The sequence below is a fragment of the Pteropus alecto genome, unplaced genomic scaffold (assembly GCF_000325575.1).
Source record: "Pteropus alecto unplaced genomic scaffold, ASM32557v1 scaffold80, whole genome shotgun sequence".
Taxonomy (NCBI): Eukaryota; Metazoa; Chordata; class Mammalia; order Chiroptera; family Pteropodidae; genus Pteropus; species Pteropus alecto.
This window is the reverse complement of record NW_006430460.1, coordinates 2,501,601-2,522,916: the sequence shown is the minus strand read 5'-3', so window position 1 is coordinate 2,522,916 and position 21,316 is coordinate 2,501,601. Positions and strand designations below refer to the sequence as shown.

The window sequence follows — 21,316 nt, the reverse complement described above, 5'->3', positions numbered from 1 at the left end:
GTTTTGTTTTCTTAAAGCAGCATGCAGCGATTGGACGGGACAGTTTAAGTCACTGTCATTCCTTAACTCACGTGGACAGGGCTAGTTCCGCACAGGTTCTTAGTCACTGCTTTTGCGTTATGTGGGATTTCTCTTTCGTTAATCTTTTCAAAGAAATAATTTTGAAGTCTGCCATTTGCGTGATGCGAAGAGCCATCACCTCTGATCTATTAGAAGAGTAGAATTTTCTTTAAAAATGAAAAGTGCCGGGCAAGTGCAAAAGGTTAGATTGGGCAGAAACTTGGGAAAAATCAATGGAAAAATGGCATTGAGATAGGTAAAATTTTCATATTGCTCTCTCGGACCTGGAGACTGGGAGCTGAGGCCGGAAAGAAGGTGCTGGGCTCTGGGCACCTGAGTGGCAGGAACTTACCCCGCAGCCTGGGCAACAGCTTAGCACTTACTTGTCATTCCTGCCCCTAGGAGGACCTGTGAACTTGGAGTACCAGAACTCAGAGTTTACAGCGGTGGTTTGCAAACATGCTAGAAGCTGCAGAACTCCTGTGCAGTCTGTATATAATCCTCAAATCTAAAAGTATATAAAGCGGATAAAACTGGCAAAAGCAGGGTTAGGTTTATTACATTTACTCATAAAGCTTTTCAGGGAGAATAACAAGTCTGCGGTATTTTGTTGAGCACAGTGGCTTGAAATTGATGAGTAGAGAATAATAATTAGTCTTAAATTACTGTCTCCTTTTCTATATTTTCTGTTGTATAGAACTTGAAAATCATGATTCACATGAATGAGTTGTACACTCATGTGTTCGACTTTATCTGAGTACATAGGCATTTAGATATCGCAGAGTCGCTGCCTTCCTAAAAAATAAATCCATATATGTACACAGGGGTGACAAGACAGAGGCTTTGTTCTGAGGTCCGCCTGGAAATACCATCACCTAATGTAAATTAAATATGTTGCTGATAATCTCTAGTATGTTAAAAAAATGAATGCATGCTAATTTGGACTTGCATTTGTGATTTTATTAGTGAAAAAATAGATGAAAGAAATTCAGATCAAGACTTCACAGACCCCTGAAGCATTTCTGGAAGCCTGGGGTTCTGCTTGACAGTTTGAAAGCCACCGGCCTGGGGCCCCGTTTTCGGGGGAGGGGACAGATTAAGGAAGCGGGAGGGTTTGCAGCTTTCTCAACTGCCACTCAGCTGAACCCCAGAAGACAATTCGAGTGACTTTTGTGCATTGTCCCGAGGATGATATACAGCAGGTCCGAGTTATTACACACAGTGGGTCGTTTTATTAGCTCATGAGAGCTTATTAACTCTCCTTTCTCCGAGAAAGGCTGGGAAAGTGAGAATCCATAAGGCTTTCAAAGCAGAGCAAACCAAACCAGAACCCCCGCAAATTACAGAACCCCCCGCAAATTACCGCAGTGTCAGCCGCCTATGTTCAAACGATGACAGTTTTCAAGACACTGTATAGTTACCACTAGTTTCATCCTTCATAAATCTGAGCCCCCAGGCACTGAGGTTCTTTGTTGAGAATCAAGAAGTTTTCCTATTACAACTCAAAAATGACAAAATAATTTTGATTAGAATTTTTCTCCCATCCTTGAATAAATAATGGAATTAATACATTTTTGCAAATGAAAAGTTGTATCGCTCCCCGTCATGACTCTTTCTGGAGATAATCTTGGGTAACATGTTTGTTTTATGAAACCCTTTAACCTAAGTCACGTAAAAGGACAAAATGACATTTCAGTGTTCTGAAATTAGCTTGAGCTCTCAGGTTGCCTTTCTGAGTTTTTTCCCCTTCTATTTCTATAATAGCTCCTAATTGTAGACAGAACCCCTAACTCATGACACGGAAGCCCCCTGGTTTTGTTGTGCTATATCTTGAACCTCGAAGGCTGTGCATGTTGATTGGGTGGGGGGGTGTTTAGAATGTCACTCTCTATCTGTTGATTCAGAATATTTTCTGAATGAATGAGGACCTTGCTTTTAAGCAATTGTGTATGTAACGCTTCACTAACTAGTTTTTTATGCCTCCCCTTAAGCAAAGCTACCCTAGACATGGAGACTGCTTCTGGGTGGAGACATTTCCCTCCCCCATCCCCCACCCCCGACACACACACACAGACACTGTACACACACATGCACACTAGGAAAGAAGCTTTTCAAAGATTAAAATCAAAATAACAGCTTGGCCTTTGGAATACTTCCCATTTATATTCCCTGCGAATTTCTTGAGTGAGAAACCCTATGGTTTGTGTGATAACTTCTCGTAAGCTTTTTTAGCTGTTTTAACATTTCTTGCTATAATTGAGCGAAAGCTTTAACCAGGAACTGCCGACGGCATATAGATGCCTTCAGTTCTTTGGCTACTTTTGTAGTTGAAAGGAAGTTGAACTATTTTTTTTTTTTTTGGACCCAATACTTGTCCTTTCCACTTGGGTGTTGAAAGAGCTTATGAGCAGTAGCTGTTCTGATTTTTGTTGGTTGTTTTCTCTAGGGAACAAGCTACCCTCTGAGTCAGCACTGGACTTGAAGATAAATCCTACAATTCATGAAACTGACTGATTCGACTAAAGGATGGATAGTTTGGGCAGCGTTGGACAGCTCTAAGAGGGGTCTGTTTGTTTAACTGGAGGGATTGTTGAGTTCAGCAACTTTTAACTCCCCTAATCATAAGGGGTTGCTGTTGTAAACACAGGGTTTATGAAGGAATCAGTTCTGGCGATTAACATCAATATTTTATTGATTATGATTTCGTTCCTCACCACACTTCATGGAACAATTCTGTAACGTGTAGAAACTTTACTGTGGTTTGTGGCCGGCCAGTCGTCTGCCCCAGGAAGAGAGAAGCGCAGAGTCACTACGAATCCAGCTTGCTCCTTTTCCACATGGGGTTACAAACATTTCTCTCAAGTAAACCATTTGGCATTTGGGTTGCTACATCTTTGCAAAGGAAGTTTGTGGTTTTAAACGCTTAGGATTCAATCGAACTTAGTTTGATTAGTGTATATTTTACTAGATCAGTGAATAATTTATATTTTGGCTTATGATTAATATTGTAATATGCTTTTGAGAATGAGCAGTTTTTACCTTCAAAAGTCACAGTGTCTTTTTTACTTAGAGGAAATGCGAATAATGTTGAATGAAATGGATTTATTATCTGAAACATGAGGGATTTGAGCTACAGGAAGAAAAACTGTCTTATCCTAATAGTGTTGGCAGTAATAAATTATGTGGATTGTCTTTTTGGAGTCTTTTTAAAAGTGACATGGAATGACATAGGGAATACTTTGACTAAAGGTACATCGTGTGGGAACACATATACCTTTGTGGTTTAAGAGTTAAAGATTTATCGATATTTAATTTTATTTTCATCATCTGAAAGATAGTATGATTTAAAATACATAGGAATAATGGGGATTTTAGCTAGCCAGTATTTAACTTGATTGTTAAGTATCTTTTACTGTGTAGACTAGAAGTACAAATGATCTCACACCAGAGTTTGGAAAATTGGGCTTTGGACTGGTGAGCTTTTGTTTGGTTCAGCTTCTGGTTCATCCACTGGGTGATCACCGTGACCTTAAGCGTGGTACTTTTGGTGAAGAACGTTTTTAGCAAGTTTTGATAATTATCTGCAAAGCCGAATTTGACTGAATGATCAAATTATTATGGGCAAAGAAGTAAAGGCTGGTATTTATTATCTTAGCTTCTACTTCTGAGTTCATTGCTTTTTGGATGATGATTTGTCTTATTTTGGACAGTCCGAGGGTTAGAACCACATTTAAAATACACACATTCCTATGTGATGGTTGTCACAGTTATATCTTTATTGGTATCTGCTTTTTCAAGTTTTCTTATCTCAGTGTGTGGTTTTGAAGGGATGGTAAAATGTCCCTAAATTAAAATTTAGTAAAATACCTTTTTTTTTTTTTTTTTTAATTTGATGGCAGCTATTTTTACCATGTATACACCAAACCCATCGCCTTGATGATCCTTTTCAGGATTGATCAAAAAAGTTGGCTGTTCTCTAAGAATATCGGTTTGTTTCATATACTTTTAATATTTAAATAAGTAAACTTTTTGAGTGGCTGCTATAATTTTAGTATGCTAGAGGCTAAAATATGATTTAACTAATGCTGTTACAAAGTATTTTCTATTTAATGTTAGTAGCTGAAATTTTTTTTTAAGCCATAAGTTATATTTAGTTAGTGTACATATTTAGATAGTTCACATACTAGAGATAGGAGCTGATGAAACACATAGGTTCAGTTCCTTTGTAATGAACTGTATTTGTATTTAACTTTTCTTTGCTATATTTTCTAGCCGTGGAGTGTACGTCACTAATATATGTTATTTTTCTGAATGTGTATGGACAAAACATAGTGGAGTCAACATAAATCCCCTGCCCTAACTTAAGGCTTACTTTTTTCCTCCTCTCCCTTCTCTGAGGCATATATTTAGATGTGAAAAAGAAAACATTTGACCTCGTATTTCTCAATAACAACATTTACTATAGTATAGAACAGAATTATGAAAAAGTGGTGACTTACTGGAGACAATTCAAGGTATTTGTGCAGAAATGAGTTAACACAGCAGGCTGAAGACTGCTGCACACCTGCTCTCTGGAGAGTTTGGACAGAAATGAGTTAACACAGCAGGCTGAAGACTGCTGACCTTACAAAAGCCTGCTCGCAGGACTCCCCCACTCCCCATCCCCCCCTCATGTCTGGGATCTTGGGGCTGGGGTGTGTTTCCCTTGCCCCCTGGCTGATGAGAGTGGTTTACTGTGCCTAGACTCTGTGCAGACACTGGTCTGCTGCACAGCTGCTCTCTGGAGAGTTTGGGGTGCTGGGACGTGCTAGGCAGAGGGCACCTGTGTGACCTTCCCCGATGAGAAACCTCTGCCGAGCTTCTCTGAGCAGATACGTCACACACACTTACTGGGGGAAGCGTGAGCTGTGTGACCCCTCATGAGGGGAAGAGGGTGTATGGAAGCCTACCCGTGGATCCCTCCAGACTCCCCCTGTGTCCTTGTCCCTTGAGGTCTGGATGCGAATGCTCACGACATTGCTGTGATGACTCTTAGTCACAAGCGCCCCTCTGTGCCTGGTCCTTAGGATTCCAGTGAGTTTCTGAACTTGGGGCTGGCTTTGGGGACGCCCAGTCAGGAATCCCTGTTAGTAAGGTTACTGAGAAACTCTACGGGTTATGCTTTAAGAGAAGTTTTATTTACGCAGTTGTCATCAGCATCATATGGAGAGTTTAGTGCATTTCCGACATATTCTGTAACAACGTTTTATTTCAGAAAGTTCTCTCTAGTAGAAATCTGGCTTGCATACAGTGTGAGTTACCTAGAGCATCTTGGAGATTTGTGTGGCAGGTCGCATCCATTTGCAAATAACTCCATGATATCCAAACTTGGAATTGTTGAAACGATCGCAATTGAATGTTGTCGTTAAATTCACCCCTGCTGAGAACAGCTAGTGATAGAAATGGACTAAAAACTAAAGCTCGTCTCTGAAGCACCAAGAGCACAAGGGAGGAGTGAACAGTGTCCCGAACTGACTTCGGAGCGGACCTTTTATAGTCCCCATTAAAATCGCCATCGGCTGAGTCGAGGGAGAGACTTGATTAATTCCTAATATGTCTAAGACCCTGTTAGGATTTAGGAGTGCAGTTTAAACTTAGTGTCTGTTTTGTGTTTTTTTTTGGCAGTAAATGTACATTGTTTCATTTTGGGGGGAGGGTGGGTATGATTGGAGAATTTGGTTAAAAAATGACTAAAAGCAAGAATGTATTTTTAGTAGTCACTTTGTGTTCTGTACTGCTAGATATGAGCATATCAGTTGCTTAGAACAGTTTTCTCTTGCATGAGCCTCAGGGATTGGCCTTCTTGTCGAGAAGGTTCTGCTTCCTCTGTTCGTCTTCAGTTCAGTGTGAGATGGATTTTGGTAATTTCTAATCTAACTCATTCTCTTTAAGGCAGCCGCACATGACAATTTATTATTGAGAGTTGAGTTTGGTTGTTGGAATTTGGTTAAAATCATTAGTGTCACCTAGATTTACCCAGGCTACTTTGACTCAGAAGGATTCATGCCAGAGTAATCGGACTCTGTCAGAAGAGTGTCCTTCACCCCCAATTCTTTTCAATTCCTCTCTTTTGCAGTGATTTTTGGCTTGTTTCACATTTGTTTTAAATAGCGTGAGGATGGATTTCAGACAGTCGAGTGTTTTCAGAGAGGGGAGGAACCAGCTCTGCAGGGCTGGCACGCACGGGGCAGCGTGGCATCCTCAGGGAAGCCGCGTGGGGTCGTTAGGCCAGTGGAAGAGAGTCATCGTCACAGTATCGTCCCCCTGGCTGTGAGCGTGGGTGCGCTCCGTCTCTTTTTTCCACGTCTTCTTAAATGTCTTTTCACAGAGTTTTATAGTATTTGTTGTTATTAAATTGGTGTCTTTTAAAAACAAAATTTTTCTTATTGGTTATTCCTGTCGTGTAGTTATGTGGTCGACTTTTGTATGTTAGTTACTTTGATAAGTTCTGTTCTCATATTTTGTAGGTTCTCATATTTGAACAATTACCTGCAAATCGTGATAGTTTCATCTCTTCCTTTGTAACTTGTCTTCTGTTTTGTTGGTTGGCTAAGGCCTTTAGTGTGGTGTTGTATAGAAGTGGTCACAGTTGACGTTTTTGTCTTGTTCCTGATTTAAAAAGGAATGTTACTAATGTTTTTCTGTTTAGGAGTGTGTTCACTCTGGCATCTCATATGCATTTGTATCTGAGAAGACAACTTTTTAAAACTTTCTCCGAGAAAAGAAAATATAACTTTTGTTTTTTTTCCTGGAAGGGATTTAAAAGTAACCTAAACATTTGTTCACAAGGCATCTATTCAGTGACTCCTGTGGGTCACAAAGATGAGCAAGACAAAAATATCCATTTTTATGGCATTTACAGCTTTTATTTATTTTATGACTTTTTTTACTTGAATTGCTTGCCATTACCATGTCAATTAAAAAGTTTCAGTTGATAGATATTGCCAAATTTTCTTCCCAGATAACAGTTAATAGTAAAAGTATATGGCAGTATATGCCACCCACCCTTTTAATAATTGTCTGAATAAACTTTTTAATATGCCAGTTCAAGAAGAGGCCAGTATCATACTGGTTTTAATTTGCATCTCTTTAATTATCGGTGACTATGAGCACCTTTTTATATATTTGAGGCCTTTTTCTTTTCTATGAACTGGCTAGTTGTGTAATTCGTTCATTTTTTATTGCTTAATTTCTATTTTAATGATTTTAAGAACTACATTGTAAGCAGATTAGGCCTTTATTAAGTGTTGCAAGCATCTTTTTGTTATCTAGAAATATCTTTTAGAAGAAGTTAAATTGATTAACATCTTTTTTGATCTTCACATGTGTCTTTATAACATTATAGTTTAAAAAATATTTCAGATATTTTTATTTTAAACTCAGTATTCAATATGAATATTATATATATCAGGAATTTGTGAGTATAATGAATGAAAGAGTGAGTTACTTTTGTTTATTTTATGTAACCATCTGTTTCCTTATATCTTTATTCCATAATTTATTGATGGCTGTTATTCTAGCTTTTATTGCTCTTTAATACCTAGTGGTCTTATACTTCTTTTACATTTTAATTCTTTTTCTTCTTCCTCTGTCTTCGCTTTCCTTTAATTTTCTGGCTATTCTTAATTATTTTGCACATGGATATAATTTGCTTGGCTAATTAAATTCTATTATTTTGAACTAGCATTATGTTTTTAGATTAGTTAAGGGTAGAATTGACATCTTTATCACAATATGGGTATTTATTTTCTTTTGTTCCAGTTAAGTTTTATTTCTGTTAGAGTTTTAACCTTTGTTTTTATATAAGCCCTACACATTTCTAGTTAAATTTATCCTAGATATTTTATGTTTTTATTGTTAATAATGTCATGGATTTTTTTTTTGCAATTTATTCATTGCCCATACCCCCTTCTGTTGGATTAATGGAGTTTGCTTGATCCTTCTTCCCCAGTCCCCAGCAATGATTTAGATAGTAACTGTTTTTTGTTGAGATATGTAATTCAGAAAGTATAAAATTCACTCTTTTAAAGTATACAATTAAGTGTTTTTTTAATATATTCACAAGGTCATGCAACCATCAACACTAACTCCCCAACATACTTATCACCCCCAAAAGAAACTCCATACCTATAAGTAGTTACTGCCCGTTGTCCCCGCTGCCCAGCACCTGGGAACCCCTGATCTGCTTTATGTCTTTGTGGATTTGCCCGTTCTGGACATTTTGCATAAATAGAATCATACAGTATTTGGCAGTACAGTATTCAATCAGTAAAAATCATACAGTATTTTTGTGTCTGGCTTCTTTGACCTCCACGATGTTTTCAGGGTTCATCCACCTTGTAACATGTGTCAGTCTTTCCTTTTTCACAGGTGAATAATATTCCATTGTGTGTATAGGTCACATTTTGTTTACCCATTTATCAATCGATAGGCACTTGAGTTTTCACTTTTTAGACAGTTACTGCTGTGAACATTCATGTACACGTTTTTGTGTGAATATATGTTTTCATTTCTCTTGGGTAACATACTCAGAAGTAAAATTTCTGGGTCGTATATTAACTCTGTGTTTAACAATTTGAGAAACTGTCACTGTTTTCCAGAGTAACTGCCCCATTTTCCATTCCCACCAGCAGTGTATGAGGGTTCCGGTTTCTTCATTTGCATGCTAGCACTTGTTACTGTCCTTGTTTTTGATTAAGCCATCCTGGTGGGTATGAAGTGGTAGCATCGTGTTTTGATTTTCATGTCCCTAATGACTAGTGATGTTGAACCTCTTTTTATGTGTTCGTTGGCCATTTGTATCTCTTCTTTGCAAAAATGTTATTCAGATTTTTGCACATTTTAAAATTTGATTATTTCTTTATATTGTTGAGTTATAAGAGTTCTTTATATAATATTCTGCGTACTAGACCTTTATCAAGTCTATGATTAGTAAGTAATTTCCTTTCATTCTGTGGGTTGCCTTTTCACTTTCTTGACAGTTTCCTGCGAAGTACAAAAAGTTTTAAATTTTGATGAAATTCAGTTTATTTATTTTTTCTTTGGTTTTGTGCGCTTTGGTCATATCTTAAGGAACTGTTGCTTAGCTAAAGGTTGTGAAGGTTTATACTCAGAGTTCTTTTTTTTTCTTCTCTAGATCACTTTTAAAAATTTTATTATAATGACATTGGTTAGCGAAATTCAGTGTTTCAGGTGTACAATTTAATAGTAAGGCATATGTGTGTGTGTGTGTGTGTGTGTGTGTGTGTGTGTAGCATGTGTGTTTACTGCCATCCTTGGTCCACACTGCCCTTAGCAGAGTGAGTCACTCAAGGGCCCCTTTGGCCTTCTTGTTGTTTTCCACTAGTCCATTGTCCATGAGTCTCTGTTTGTTTGTCCTGTTCATTTGTTGCTTTTAGGTTTATATCCCACATATAACTGTTATCATGTGATTTTCAACTTTCTCTGTCTGGCTTATTTCGCTTAGCATGATTATCTCAAGGTCCATCCATGTTGTTGCAAACAGCAGTATTTCATCTCTTCCTATGGCTGAGTAAAATATTCCATTGTCTGTATGCACCACAGCTTCTTTAGCCAATCATCTGTATTGTAGGACACTTTGGCTGCTTCCATGTCCCGGCCAACATGCTTAATGCTGCTGTGAACATCGGTGTGCAAATATCTTTTCGGATATGGGGTTTTCAAATCTTTGGGGTAAATACCCAGTAGAAGGATTGCTGGATCATATGGCAGATCAATTCTTAGTTTTTTTGAGGAGCCTCCATACTATTTTCCACAATGGCAGAAGGATGCTCAGCATCCCTAGCTATTAGGGAAATGCAAATCTAAACCACAATGAGATACCACCTCACACCTGTGAGAATGGCTGTCATCAACTGGACAAGGAGTGACAAGTGTCAGAGAGGAAGCGGGGAAAAGAGGTCCTTGTGCATTGCTGGTGGGACTGCAGATCGGTAGAGGTCTTACACATAGCGTCTGTTCCTAGAGCGCTGCAGTTTAGCTCCTGCACTGAGGTTTTAGATTCACTCGGAGGTAATTTTTATAGAGGGCGCGATACGACGTGAGGTCGAGGTGGAATGTTACGTACCATGTTTCTGTTTTATGTAGTCGTCACGCCTAGAATTTTACCATTCGTGTTTTACTAAGTAAAATTGTTGAAGAGGAAGAGAGAGATGAACGGGATTTTCAGTGACAGTTTCTTTCCGCCTTTTTCAGTGTTACGGTCGTCTAGGATGTCAGTTGCACTTTGGCTTTAACCTCCTTCAGGCTAATTGGCCATCGGTGCTCATTCAGGTGACCCATGCAGCCTGTGCTCTGTGCCTTTTGGGCAAGAAGTTTTCTCTCTGTAGAAGTTGATCGTTTCATTGTTCTTTCACCAAGGAGATGTGAGTGGCAAACTTAGTCCTAAAATGGCTTATTTCCCCTTCATTTGCAATAAACTTTAAGATGACAGTTATCTTCTCTTCTTACTTTGAATAGATTATTTCATTCTCTAGTGTTGCTGATGCAGTCTCCTGGTAAAATAGTTGTTCCTCTCCCTCCCTCAGATAATCTGTCTCTTTTCTGGTAGCTTTTATTTTTGACATACTACTATTTCACCGGATTGATTGAAAGGAATTTGTTTTTACTTATTCTGTTCCGAACTCTCGTTCAGGATTGAACGAGAATCCTTCTAGAATGATTAGTCTTTGAAAATCACATTTTTTTTCTTTGAATCTTGCTTTTCCAGTATTCTTTCTTTTTTTCTCCTGGACATTTGTCTTCTCATTCTACTTTTTCTGTCTGTTATTTACTCCTTATTTTCCAGATTTTATTTCTAGGTAATTTCCTCAGATCCTTTTCTGGTTTACTTTTTCTCTTTGAGTATGTCTGCCTTTTTCTCTTTAATTTTAACGGTTATATTTTTCACTCTTAAAGAATCTAGTTTGTTCTGTTTAAGAGGAACAGGTGTTTTCTTTCTTCGTGACCTTTGTCACTTCTTTCATGTCCTTAATCATTTTAGTTGTTATTTCATCTCGTTGACAGGGTTTTGTTATCTGGGATTTATTCCTCAGGTGCGCGTTCTCACCTCAGATATTGTGTATTGTGCGTGCAGTTTCTCATTTGGGGAGTTCATTTAAGTGGGTTTATTTTCTGGGGGCAGATCTTGTGTATTCCATGTTGTGGAAAGTATTCATCAGAATAGCTGGTGTTTGCCCCTCTGCATCCAGTGTCAGAGCGAGGCAGGTGTTGTGTTAATTTCTCCCTGGGATTCCTGTAAGATGGGGTCTCCTGGGAGTTTTCTGTCCCGTGTCTGTGCACGTCTGTCTCTCTCGACACCACCCCACCCTTTCCCTCTCCTCTGCGTACCTTCCACAGACAAGCTTACCTTTCGCCTCTGTGGGCTGACAGAACTTGTCTTGCCCACCTTCACTGGCGGTGCAGCTTTTCCAGACTCCTGGCCTTACACTGAGGGTTCAGTTCGTTCCCCACGTTATGGGCTGAAGGCCATGTTTCATATGTCCGCATGGCACTGAGGCCTCAGCTCGTAGAGGCTGTATCTGGCTTAGCTTGCGATTTTCCGGACTTCTTACCATATAACCCCTTCATTCCAAACTCTGCCTTTGTTTCTTGCCCTTAGAGTGTTTTTTTTGTTTTTGGTTTTTTTTTTTTAATGTTTTTTTATTTTTATTTACACCTACAGCACCTGGTCTTCCTAGGTGGTCTCCCATCCAAGTACTGACCAGGCCTGACCCTGCTTAGCTTCTGAGATCAGACATCAGGCTTGTTCAGGGTGGCGTGGCCGTAGACCATGGACAGTGGCTTCACTGGGGCGCGAACCCAGGACCTTCTGCGTGTAAAGCAGACGTGCTCACTGCTACAGTATGGAACCACGTCCGCTCTTAAGAGCTTTTGTTGTTACTGTTCTTTTCATCTCAGCTATATTTTAAAATTTGGGTATTGTATTTTATCTTGTTCTGTGGATCTGTAACATTGGTGGGGGTGAGGGAGGGTACCCCTCTTAGCTCAGTCTCTCATTTCCCAGAAACAGTATTACTCTGACTAGTTAGTTGCTTGTATTTAGGAGGGCTGTTCACTTGGTATATATTAATGTTGTAACCGTTTGTTATAATGAATCTGTCATTTACACGTCTTTTTTGTTGTTTTTCTTGGGTTTTTCAGATATAGAAAGAATCATGTCATCTGAAAACACTGATACTTTTGCCTCCGTAAATTAGTCTTGAAAATTTTTATCTCATTTCTTTATTTTGTTGTTCATTGCTCTGGTTAATTCCTCCAGTGATGATTTCTGTACTCTTCCTCACTTTTAATTGAATTGGCTACTTTTAAGATTTTTTTCAAATGTCCTAAAGCAATTAATTTATCATACATAACTTAAATATTTCAGTGCGCATCTTCATTTAGTAAGAAATAGTGCAATTATATGTGAAGTTTCCAAAATGTCATTGTAAATTACAAAAAGTAATACAACAAATAACCACAAAAATGAAATATTTCTAAATCAGCTTGTTTAAAATACAAATTTTCATTCCTGCACTCTCTCCTTTGGTATCCTCGTCCTGTATTTGCGTAAGTGCTCTGGTGATCAATTGCCAGTGAATAGCAGGGTGTTGGAATACCCACAAGGAGCACCCCTCTTTACTCATGTGCGGAAAAGTAGACCTTAGAGAGGAGTATTTACGTGCGACAGAGATGAAATAGAATCTGTCCATTGTAATTCACCTTTATTTTTAGCTACTCATTTGTGTAGTATGGCTCTACTTCATGCTATTTATAATTCAGTGTTGCATTTAGGCAGTTAATATTAAATGTGTTGTGGTTTTTTTCACAGTACAGAATACCTCTCTTTAAGCAGATGTGCGCATACTTTACTCAAGTCTTCAACATTTTTATAAAATATTCTGGTGGCATAGAGCTGTGCCTTTTGTGACTAGATCTGATGTTTCTCTAATTTAGGGGCTAATTTTATTTTTGGCTTCCTATTCAATTTAAGTTTCCTCTTACCCTTATGGGTGGTGATACTATTTTATATGTTTTATATTGAACGTATTTAAATAACTCTAGCCAGCCTCGGCTCAGATACAGAACTCAGAATTCAGTGCTGCAATGTTGTCTTAGAATAGCTATAAAATTAAAAATTCTTAAGAGAAATTTCGTTCACTTAAAACTTGTAAATTCTACTGTATGTGAATTTCCTTCTTAACTGACCTCCGCTTGTCTTTGGTAATCTCTTTCCTTGTGTTCAGACTTAGAGACTCTGCCTTTGTCTCGCACACCCACTGTGATGTCAGAGCCTCTTTCTTCACCTCGTGCTGCCTCTCCCCTCCCCACACAGCCCATGTGGTCACACTAAGTGTGATGGGTCCCCTTTCCAGTAATGAGTGTAAGACAGGAATTGGGCATCTGTAGAGTGTACTGGCTAAGAGCACAGACTTTGGAGTCCAATAGACCTAAATTTGAATCTTGATTCATTTGTTTAGTAATCTATATTTGTCTTTAAAATAAGTTTTAAAAAATGTTTTCAGTGACTTTCTCCTCTGTGAGGTAAATGTGATGTACCAGCCTCACAGGGTTGTTGTGAGGATTAAATAGACCGATGTATGTGAAGCACGTTCATTGGTGCCTGACACATACAAAGTGCTTAAGAATTGGTAGATATATTGGTTGCTGTTATTTAATTTAAAGGTAGTGAATTTACTCATCTTTGGTGACTTGGCCGGTTTTATCTTGGAAAGGCTTCAAAACTAGCTTTAGGAAAACTACCTTAAATGCATTTCATATTAGGTAAGTAGGGAGTAGTTATCCTTTGAAAATAGTTTAATAACCTTCCCAATTTCTGCTGTAAAGATTAACCTGCCATTAAATGTATGATATAAAATTAGAAAAACATGGCGAACCCTGGACGAGTTTGTTTGTTTTTTTTTTTTTTCAATTAGGCTTATATCTTAATATAGTATCTTGGCTTCCTTATAAATATTGTTTTTTTTTTTTTTCTTTTAAAAGGGGGTTTTAGATTTTTAAAGTGTCTCTTAGATACATTTAATACCTACTTGAGAATTCCTGGCCGATGTTAATGTTAATGCAGTAGACATTGTATTACATTGGGAGTTTGGAGACGTGGGTTTGAGACCTGGCTTTGCTGCTGACTTTGTACATATGTCCTTGGTCAAATAAATCCACCTCCCCCCCCCCGAATTCTGATCTGTGCTTTGGCACTTGTCACCTACCTACCTACTCAGAAATTTGTTCACAAAAAGACGAAATAATTATGTCAAGGCTTTTTAGACAATGCAAAGGGCCATCCAGAGTAAAGATAAGTGTTGTCTCAGTTCTCACCTTATTTTGTTCACCTACATCTTTTCAGAAAACGTTAGCGTCTTATGTATTCTTGGAAATTGAAATTCATAGCCCTGCTAATCCTATGTCTGTGACCAGAGGCATTTTGGTAACCTTTATTTATTTATTTATTTTTTTGAACTGTGAGATGGCACAGTCAAAGGTGAAGAATTTTGGTCATTTCCTAAGTAGCCAGAAAACAGTTCCTGCATAAGCTAATTGTTTTCAGGAAGTGTAACTATAGTTCTAGAAACACTTTTCAACCTCTGCTCAGAACTGATGACTTCCATTAAGCCTTTACTGAACTCGACTTGGTTTTAATTAATGTGCATCCATTTGCATTTATGCATGTAGTTGGCAGTATATTAATTTATATTCGAGTGTTTTGTAAGTCATTTTATGTCTTTTACATGTGATGATCTGGTTTTGTTTTCTCAGCTAGATTGGAATCTTGCGAAGGGTAAAGACAGTTCTTTCCCCTTCTTCACGACAGATCCCCTCCTAATACAGGATGCTCTGCTATAAAGCGTTGTTACTGGTTGTGTTTAGGTAGAACTTTCCCTAGAACAGAGTGGTATCAGTTGGCCTTGTTTTAAAAGTATGCATCTGCAGAAATTCTCAGGCGTTTTAATGTATACCCACTTGGAGTGAAAGACAAAGGGCATCAAAACAGTATACTGCTTGATTAAAAACTGTGGTGTTTAATCTGCCATGTAGCTCAACTAAGATGAGACTTAATTTTTTTGCTTTTTCGAACCATTTTGTTAATCGTATCTGGCCCCCAAAATCTAGTAAATCTCATTAAACAGTTTAATTTTTAATATTGTGATATTTTAGGGGAGTGTAGTATTTCCGTTGTTAATAGCCATAGTTTTAAATGATTCTTAACGAAAAGGAATTACGCCTTTTATAAAAGCAAGGCTGTTATAAGAGGCATAATTTTGTAAAGTGTCTCAGTGTGTTATTTCTCATTTTTTTCATCATATTAATTTATTAAATTATCGATGATTCTTAATTCTCATGTAAACCTTGATATGGAGGAGACTATTCTTGTAATAAGTTTCTTCATTTATTTGAAAATGGCTATATTTGAAAACAAATTCTTTATGTTTGCTTTAATTAGCTAGCGCTTTCTCTAATCAAAACCAGATAAAATTCCGTCTTTTACCTTTGCACTTAAAGAATTTACTATAGATGATGTTTCTTCCAAACGAACGTTTGCGTTTTATTTTCCAGATGTTTTTCTCTAGAACCAGTTTTTGCTCCCTAAGAAATGGTTTTCTGTCTTCTTCAGGAATGTCATTGTCTGCGGGGTCGTCTCCTCTTCACTCCCCCAAGATCACGCCACACACTTCTCCTGCTCCCAGAAGAAGAAGTCACACTCCAAACCCAGCGAGCTACATGGTGCCTTCCAGTGCCTCCACGCCCGTCAGTACTCCTGTGTCTCAGACGCCGTCCGCCGGCCAGGTCATCCAGAAGGAGACCGTCGGCGGGACGACGTATTTCTACACGGACACCACGCCAGCCCCCGTGACTGGAATGGTACGTCTGCGTTACGGGAGGTGGCAGCGCTCTCGTGACAGTTCCTCTGGTTAGTGACGAGCAGGTTGACCCCCTCCCGCATCCCTTTATTGTGATATCAAAGCGGGTAGTTAATTTTCTAACTTAGCTGATAATCCCCATCTCTTCTCTGCAAAGTAATCTGCTTTTGCATTAATAAGAACTCTAGTTTCGTTCAGATCTGATTTTAACATGCAAGCTCTAGTTCAGTACTCGACGGCGTGTTTCACTTATGTGGTTACTCATTACTTGCACCAGCTGGAGTTGACATTGGCTGACCTTGTGTGCCCCTAGTAAGAAGCTAGAGAAAGGAGACAGTTTCTGATCAGTAGTTACCGAGAGCAAACCGATGATGAGCTCTTGCCTTAGGTGGGCGTTGATTTAATAGCCAGATCTCTGGGTAGTGGAGGACACAGAGTGTAAGACGCCTCCAGTACGGATCATTCATTGGCAAGGAGGGAGGTGGCTTAGGGACCCGGATTACAGTTGAAGAAATAGCCAGCTGCCAAAGCACCTTCAGGAGAGCAGGGAAGAGGGGACAGCGTGGGGAGAGTTGTCACGTTCCATAAATTCTACCTTTTCAGATTCATTATTCAAAAATTATTACTTTTAACTATAGAAAAATAAATAGTAGATGAATAGCTCATGACTGAAAAAGCCAACTTCCACTTAAAGAGGAAAGTTGGTCTAAGCCGTAGACATTCGACACGTTCATGTAGTCGGCTTGGACGAACAGCGCGTGTACATCTCAGTAATAAGCACGTTTCACCCCACGAGTTAAATCCATGATGGATTTTGGTTAATGCTTTACTAAAAGGCAGTCTGAGTGGAGAGCGAACGTTACTTTTTTGTTGTTTATTTTTAAGAGTCCCAGTTCTGCCATTGTTTTGTGACTCTTGAGTCTTAGTACCTTTGAGACGACTTCCCCGACTGTACCTGGGGTAATAATCTAATACCTCGCCGCGTTGGAGAAAAACTGACGTTTATAGAAGTGCTTGTACTGTAAATCATGTTAATGCTTTTTAAAAAATAATAACACGGTGTTTTGTTTTTGTTTTTGTTTTTGGTCAGAGATCTTTCAAAAATTATCACAGAACAGCTTGCCGAACAGAAGGTCAAATAATTGAGGTAGAGTAGAGACTTTCCTTGGTTCTCTCAAGTAAGAATTCCATCAACGTTTTGCCTTTTGGGGGGTTTATTATATCTTATAACTATTTACGTTTTAATTATATTTCAGTTTAATCTATAAAAGAGGTTCTTTTGTCACCAAACTGTCTCAGCTGTTTCTGTAGAGATTATATATGGCATATTTTTATGTTTTTACCCTTCAAATCACTCTTAAAAATGTGCTCATGGTAAACCTGAGGTCGTTAAGGCTGACTATGCTGTCTGCAGAAACCAAGGCAGACGCAAAGCGAAGGGACCTTGTGAGTGTCGCACGGCCACTTACTGCTGAGATCAGAGCAGAGTGATTATCTGACGGCATCAGGAGTCAGCTGAATTAATTTTTAAAAGAGAACAAAATGTTTGTTTCAGCTTTTAAAATGAAAAAAAATAGAGCAAGAGAAAAGATACTGTCGAACGCACTTCGATTTTGCCTCGTGGACCAGTGAGGGGAGCAGAGGCGGAGGGTGCAGGAGGAAGCGGGGTGGTGGGATGGCGATGGCTGTGGTGGCCTCGTGTTCACCTGCGCTGCTGGCCAGCGTACATTGGCCCTGCTCACTGTCGCCGTTTGAAGCGCTGCTTTAACGAGTATTTGGGTGACGCTTGAGGTTGGCCGTTGTTTGGGTGGCCAGGGTGCAGTCACCCATCCTCTGGCTGTGGCCAGCACCTTCATATCTGCTTTCTTCTCTCTCCCAAACGCTTTTCAAAATACTTACAAGTCGTTTGTGTGACATTCATCCAGAGAACTACTTTTGCCTCTCATCGGAGCTTAAATTTTACTGTATCAGAAGGAATGTTTCTTTTCTTGTTAGATTTTTCAACTCGATCATTAAATATAAGATTAAAAATGAATTCATTCAGAAAGTCTACTGGTTAACAGCTGTTCTCTGTCATTGAAAGATTTAAAATATCAATTTAGCACTGTCAGTAAAAGATTACATTTTATCAAAACGATGAAAAAAGTTATTAAGTGAAGAAAATCGGGGTTACGTTTTCTCCCTACCTTTTTAGGTATTTCCAAACTATCACATTTATCCTCCAACTGCACCTCACGTTGCTTATATGCAACCGAAAGCAAACGCACCCTCGTTCTTCATGGCCGATGAACTCCGACAGGTAGGCAGGCCGGAGTCCCGGGGGGCGGCCCTGCCCATGACACCCTGACAGACAACTGGACGAAGAGCAGCTTCTCACATCATACGTTTCAGAGTGTTTAATCCAATGTTCCCTACTAAAGCCGATAGGATTTAGAATTTATGAGTTCTCATTGATGTATTTATTTAAGGAAAGCTGTTTTTCAGAAAAATTACCAACTTGTGAGCTCTCTGAGTAATGATGTGTTAGGGTATAAAACACAGAAATTTAAATGGGCCATCTGTCTGCACTTCGTATCCCATGCATCAAAAATTTTCTTTGAAATATATAAATAATTTAAATGGTTTCTAACCTTCAGGCAACTTTTGCTAGTATCTGTAGGTTGAGATTAGGTAGTTTGGCCCAGAAATAAACCTTATTTTAAGAGAGCTTCATATTTTCTATAAAACAGGTTTTATAAAATTTTTTGTTAGGTATTACTTGATATGTAGAATTTCATTTTACACATGATTCTCAGAAAAAATTTCGTTTCCCAGAAGAAAGTTGTAGGAGTGTGACCTTCGTCAGCGGGTTATTGACCAACTTAGGAGTGGACCTGAGTTTCCAGCCAGAGTTGGTTATATGCAGAGTGGTCACTTAAACAGCCTTAATTAGGGGCAGGCCTATCCAGGACTAGAATTTAAACATTTACTTTTCTTAGAAATGTTATTTCATGAAATATTAATACTTATGTTATTTAGTTATAATAGAAAATCCAGGTCTCAGAAGCTGAGTTTAGATGTAAATATACTTGTTTTCTTTCCTTAGGAGCTGATTAACAGACATTTAATAACGATGGCTCAGATCGATCAAGCAGATATGCCAGGTAAACGCGAATCGATTCACACTTCCTTTCCAAAGATACGATGACCCTCTTTTGTGGTCCTACGTGTTTTTACATCGTAAACTAGCAGTTCCCGTTTTATGAATATATTTATTTGCGATCTAGTTGACAAGAGTTCCAAGATGCCACTGATCATCTAGTTGATTTAAAGTAATGCTACATGTGACAATATTTTAGTTCCTCAAAAAAAAAATCAGATAGTTTTAGAATTCATGGTGACTTAGGTCACTGTGCACTGGAATATTATTGTCTTCTGAAACTTGATGACAGTTTCCCAAACAGAAAGGAAAGTGATTATTATTATTTCTGAGACTACAGTGTGCCGATTAAATGCTTTATGTCTTATTTTCTTCCTTACAAAAATCCCGTGACGTAGGTACTAATATTATGGTCTCCATTTTACGTATGAGGAAAACTAAGTTGACAGGCAGGTTAAGTAACTTGCGTTGGAGACTCGCGGCTGGTAATTGGCTGGCTGAGTCAGAATTTAAACCAGGGTTATCTGACAACACCACGGTGTTTCTAAGAGAACATTAAAATCTCTTTCTCCAGCTTATTCTGTTTATAGCAAGATTAAATACGGTGTAATTCAGCAGAACTCTATAAATAATGCAGCAGGAGTACATTTGCTGTAGAGATAATCCAGGATTCACCAACGTCCACTGTGCTTCTTCCTGACTGCTAAAGAATTAAAAGGCGTGTGTCTGGCTATTAAGTCTCAAGATTGATCTTTCCAGTTTAGACAGGCCCGGAACATATCTGCCGTAACCTTTGAAGTGCCCAGGTTGCGATTTTCCCTTAATTATTTAGCGCTGTCTTTGAGGCCCTAGTAAGGGCGAAAGGAAAAAAGAAAAAGAAATAGGTTTATTTTTGCCTTTCTGGTCTTCATGACTAATTGTGTAGAAATCATATGACTGTACGTTAGATGTAATTTGAAATTATAATAAAGTTTAGGAAATCGCTGGATATAAGATTAATACATGTCAATTGCATTTCTATAGACCAGTAGCCAGTGATTTTAAAATAAAAGAGAAGATGCTATTTACAGTGGTTTCAGAATATCCGTACTGAGGAATAAATACAACAAAAGATGTTTAAGATCTTAATAGGGGAGATTTATTACAATGTAGTAAATAAGAGCAATAGAGTGAAACACTATATTCATGAATAGGAGACTTAATGATTAAGGTGTCAAGTTTTCTAATCCGGTCTATAGATTCAGTATAATTCTAGTTAAAGCATGTGAGCTGTTTTTACTCAGGATGCTTCTGACCCCTAATTCGTGCCCTGACAGTTCAGTCGTTAAGGGCTCAGTCCCTCAAGATTACTGCCACTACAGATGCTAGCTGAAGAGGGGTACCTGGGTTGCCCACGCTTTTGTCCCGCTAGCTACAGATTTGGGCGTCTCCATAACCCACCCACTCAGGTTCGGTAACTTAGAATGACTCACAGAACCCAGGAAAGCCCTTGACGTACTATTACTGGTTTATCATAAAGGATACAGCTCAGGAGCAGCCAAGTGGAAGTGACGCATAGGGCGAGGTATTGGGGGAGGACTTCCTTGCCCTCTCTGGGTGTGTCACCCTCCCAAGCACCTCGGCGTGTTCACCAACTCGTAAGGTCTCAGAGTCTCGCCACTGAAGAGTTTTTATGGAAGTGTCATTGCATGAGGATGTTGATTAACTCAGCTTCCAGCCTCTCTCCGCTCCCTGCATGATGTAGGCTTAGGGCTGAAAGTTCCAAGCTTCTAATCAAGGTTTGGTCCTTATTTTTTTTTTTTAAATTACAGTACAACATAACAAGAGCTTTTCATAGTATGTGATAAAATTTATCAAAGAGAAAAGGGCCAAGACTACCCCAAGGCACTTTGAACATTATGACCTGGAATCTGGGCATATTGGGGGAGGAGAGGCGTGTGTCGCATCTAGTAACCACAGGGACGTGGTGTTGACACTGGGTTGGACAGATCAGTTAATAGAGCAGACTAAGGAGAGCCCAGACGTATCCTGTGATGGGCGCGGGGAAGGGAAGCACTGGAAAATGGTTTTCATTATGGTGAAAGATAAAATTGGATCATGATCTCAAACCACTTCCAAAAACCAACTCCAAATGGGTTAATAACTTATAAAGCAAAATTTAAAAAATCTTATGGACTATAAATGAATTGATAATGTTTTA

General features: G+C 38.8%; 1 protein-coding gene and 1 pseudogene across 5 annotated transcripts in view; one reads left to right on the top strand and one right to left on the bottom strand.

Annotated features, from left to right (window-relative positions):
* Nucleotides 1-21,316, top strand: part of PAN3 (poly(A) specific ribonuclease subunit PAN3) — a 104,406-nt gene that overhangs the window by 55,438 nt on the left and 27,652 nt on the right. For 3 of the 5 annotated variants that reach the window (XM_025046908.1, XM_025046913.1, XM_025046927.1), the window contains 4 exons: nt 15,731-15,978; nt 17,068-17,124; nt 18,172-18,276; nt 19,063-19,120. In XM_025046908.1, coding sequence (XP_024902676.1) covers nt 15,731-15,978; nt 17,068-17,124; nt 18,172-18,276; nt 19,063-19,120 — 468 coding nt within the window. Of the gene's footprint in view, nt 1-2,506; nt 2,625-15,730; nt 15,979-17,067; nt 17,125-18,171; nt 18,277-19,062; nt 19,121-21,316 lie in introns of all 5 variants that reach the window. The other 2 variants (XM_025046922.1, XM_025046918.1) reach the window with 1 other exon arrangement.
* On the bottom strand, nt 11,774-11,889 carry LOC112480159 (annotated as a pseudogene).